Source organism: Chiloscyllium plagiosum, unplaced genomic scaffold (genome assembly GCF_004010195.1).
Source record: "Chiloscyllium plagiosum isolate BGI_BamShark_2017 unplaced genomic scaffold, ASM401019v2 scaf_52623, whole genome shotgun sequence".
In the NCBI taxonomy this organism is placed as follows: domain Eukaryota; kingdom Metazoa; phylum Chordata; class Chondrichthyes; order Orectolobiformes; family Hemiscylliidae; genus Chiloscyllium; species Chiloscyllium plagiosum.
In genome coordinates this window covers 1-3279 of record NW_025208175.1, presented here as the reverse complement: position 1 = coordinate 3279, position 3279 = coordinate 1, and the positions used below count along the sequence as shown (strand labels likewise).

General features: G+C 40.7%; 1 gene segment (V, D, J or C); it reads left to right on the top strand.

The window, feature by feature from the left end:
• The window catches only part of LOC122546670, a gene marked incomplete at its 5' end in the record, with an annotated part of 7234 nt that extends 4414 nt beyond the window's left edge, over nucleotides 1–2820 (top strand). Inside the window, 2 exon segments of the C gene segment in view lie at nucleotides 1565–1944; nucleotides 2399–2820. Of these exon segments, the coding sequence occupies nucleotides 1565–1944; nucleotides 2399–2790 (772 nt within the window).
• Nucleotides 2821–3279: the final 459 nt, after the last annotated feature.

The window sequence follows — 3279 nt, the reverse complement described above, 5'->3', positions numbered from 1 at the left end:
ATAAGTTTGGGGTGGAGGGGGATATTGGAGAGATATCTGATTGAAACATAGAAAATACTGAGAGACTGAGGTCGAGTGAATGTGGAATAGATGCTTTGACTGGTAGGCGAGACTAGGACCCAAGGGCACAGTCTCAGGGTCAAAGGGGCACCGTTTAGAACTGAGATGGGGAGGGTTTCTTCAGCCAGAGGGTGATGAGTCTGTGGAACATGTTGCTGCAGAGGGCTGTGGGGGCCAGGCCATTGTGTGTATTCAAGCCAGAGATAGATCGGCTCTTGTTTAGTACGGGGAGAAGGCAGGAGAATGGCTTTAGCCCGAAATGTCGATTTTCCTGCTCGTCGGATGCTGCCTGACCTGCTGTGCTTTTCCAGCATCATTCTGATCGAAACTCTAGATTGGCCGAACAGCCTTATTCTGATCCTCTATCAAATTGACGTGGTTAAAATATGCAGTGACCCTTACTTGAAAATAAATCAAAATGCATTCAATGCTTCATTCCCTGCTCAGGAATGACCTGTTTATTGGACATTGTACGACATCGATTTTTATCTGGTACTGAGCTCTTTAACTTCATTTATGGGATCAAACCACAGACCAAGTGGCTATCACATTTGATGAACTGGGATAAATGTGATCTCACTGAGCTTCTTTAAGATGCTCTCTGTAATTAGTGGATGAGGCAGGAGAATAAATTCTGGTGGGAATGCTACAATAGGGATGAATGAACTGGGAACTTGAGACAGGCTGATTTAGCCTGTTTGGGGTGGCGATGTTTACACAGTGAGTAGTGGATGTCTATAAAATTAGTGACATTTCCATCGCGTTTGTAGATTAATTTAAGACGCTTTTGTTTGTTTTTTTTTTCTCTCCTGCTCTATGAAGAAATTAAAAAATGCAGCTTGGTAAATAAAGTGAAAGTACAGACCAGTTATGAACTAACTGAATGTAGGGAAAGACTTAATGAGATGGGTGTCCATCTCGATATCGAATGCTGCACTCAATGTCTTGTTTTCAGATCTATTCCAAACACAGCCCACGAGGAACAATGACATAAATTAGAGAATGACATCACACCAATAATGCAAAGTATTTTTAATCATGTTAAATATGATGAACAGAATTTCCATGGCTGTTCACTGCTCCTGTAACACTTTAGAACTCTGCAAAGAGAATAATAATTATTTATTATAATCTGTCCAAAATTTGGGATGTGATTTGGCAGTCAGTGTGACCAGCAGCACTTGCACCTAAAGGTTATGAACATGGAAATGAACTCTTTATATTCAGATTACTCTTGTCACAAGTATCAATAGATGGTCTTAAGTGAGAGACAAACTCCGAAAGAAAGATAATTCCATGGGCTACATGATGGTATCTTCGATTATTTTACTTTTTTCAAAGGTTTCACTTGTTACAAAACCAGTGTTCTTTAGGAATAATTACACAGGGTATGTTATAGGTAATCACAAATGTTTCACAGATCAAAATACATCAACAATAGTAAGCATCGTTTCAGCAATAGTTGGAGTTGCCATTTTGAAGGTGGTGTCTTCACCCTGTGAAGGAGTAATCTGAAGATTGGCTGTTTGTATCAGAAAGGGGCATTTTTCATTGACTTTGATTTTTGTTTCATAGAAGATACCGAATGCCACCCTAACACCGTTAAAATCCTCCCACCGCCAGTAGAACAGGTCTTACTGGAGGCGACGGTGACATTAACCTGCGTTGTGTCCAATCTTCCTTCTGGAGTCAATGTCACCTGGAGACAAGAAAAGAAGCCTCTGAAATCGGAGATTGCTGAGCAGCCTGGACAGAATCCCGACAGCGTGATCAGCAAATTAGACATTTCTACTGAAGCCTGGCTGAGTGGCGTTACTTTTGAATGTGTGGTGTACCATCAGAATCTACCGACTCCGCTGAGAGACTCCATCCACAAGGAGAAAGGTGAGCAGTGAGATTAAAGCACACAAGATCCCATGTGTAATCCAGATTCAGTTACATCAATGACAGGCTTTGATTGGAAATGAACCAACACCGTTGGGAGCATTGACGATGCATCTGAAGGCAGGATAGCTAAGTAGCTGATTCAGAAAAAGATGGACCAAAGGATATTGTATTCTGATTAAGTCAGATAAGGTGGGAAGAAGTCTGGGTTGTGATGTCGCCATCAGCAATGACAAATTGCCAGAATGTCCTCGTTGTGGGCTGGAAACATGGAGGCAACTTTCACATTAAACTTTCCTTTTTTTACTGAACAGTATGTGTACCATACTGATCCTTTAAAAAACGAAAGTGAATAAATCCCAAATTAAACATGGCGTATTTTAATATTTTGTAAAATTGTGATATTGGTTCAGGATTTTTTTGATTGATTCATATTTGTCCAAATACTCTGCAGTGATTAATCCGCTGGAGCAATCAGTGTCGGTCCTCCTGCCACCAACAGAAGAAATCTCCGCTCAGAGGTTTCTCTCCCTCATCTGTTTAGTGAGAGGTTTCTCCCCCCGAGAGATCTTCGTCAAGTGGACAAACAATGACAAGCCGGTGAATCCCAGTAACTACAAGAACACCGAGGTGATGGCGGAGAGTGACAACACCTCCTTCTTCATCTACAGCCTGTTATCCATTACAGCGGAGGAGTGGGCCAGCGGTGCTTCTTACTCCTGTGTGGTGGGACATGAAGCGATTCCATTGAAGATCATCAACGGAACAGTCGATAAATCCAGCGGTAAACCGAGTTTTGTAAACATTTCACTTGCACTGATGGACACAGTTAATTCATGTCAATAAAAAATCTCAAAGTTGCATTTAATAATTCAACAGAAGTAATGAAGTGTTTTTTTTCCTCCAGTTGTGAGTTAAATACTGAATTAGTTGTTTCTCACTCTGACTTACATTGCATCTGTGTAGTTAAAGTGGATTATTAACAGGTCTAGGACGAGTGTCTTGTGTAGTTAATGTTCTCTGCTCAGATACACCCTGGGTCAGAGACAGAGTAAATCTCACTCATTGCAGGATTCCACCAAGTACCTTATTCATCCTAAATCCCTCTGTGACAAAATCTGACAATGTCCATTTTATGTCAAGGGTAGGGCACGAGTTTTGAACTTTGTGTTTTTGATTCCCCCCATTTGACATTCTTACAAAATTCATGTCAGTTTTAAACTGCCAAATTGCACCAATTGGAAATGTAAAGTTACGACACTTTAAAATTAAATTTGATTGGAACATACCAATCGTAAAGAATGCAGAACAGTTTGAATGTAACCTTTGTTTCTG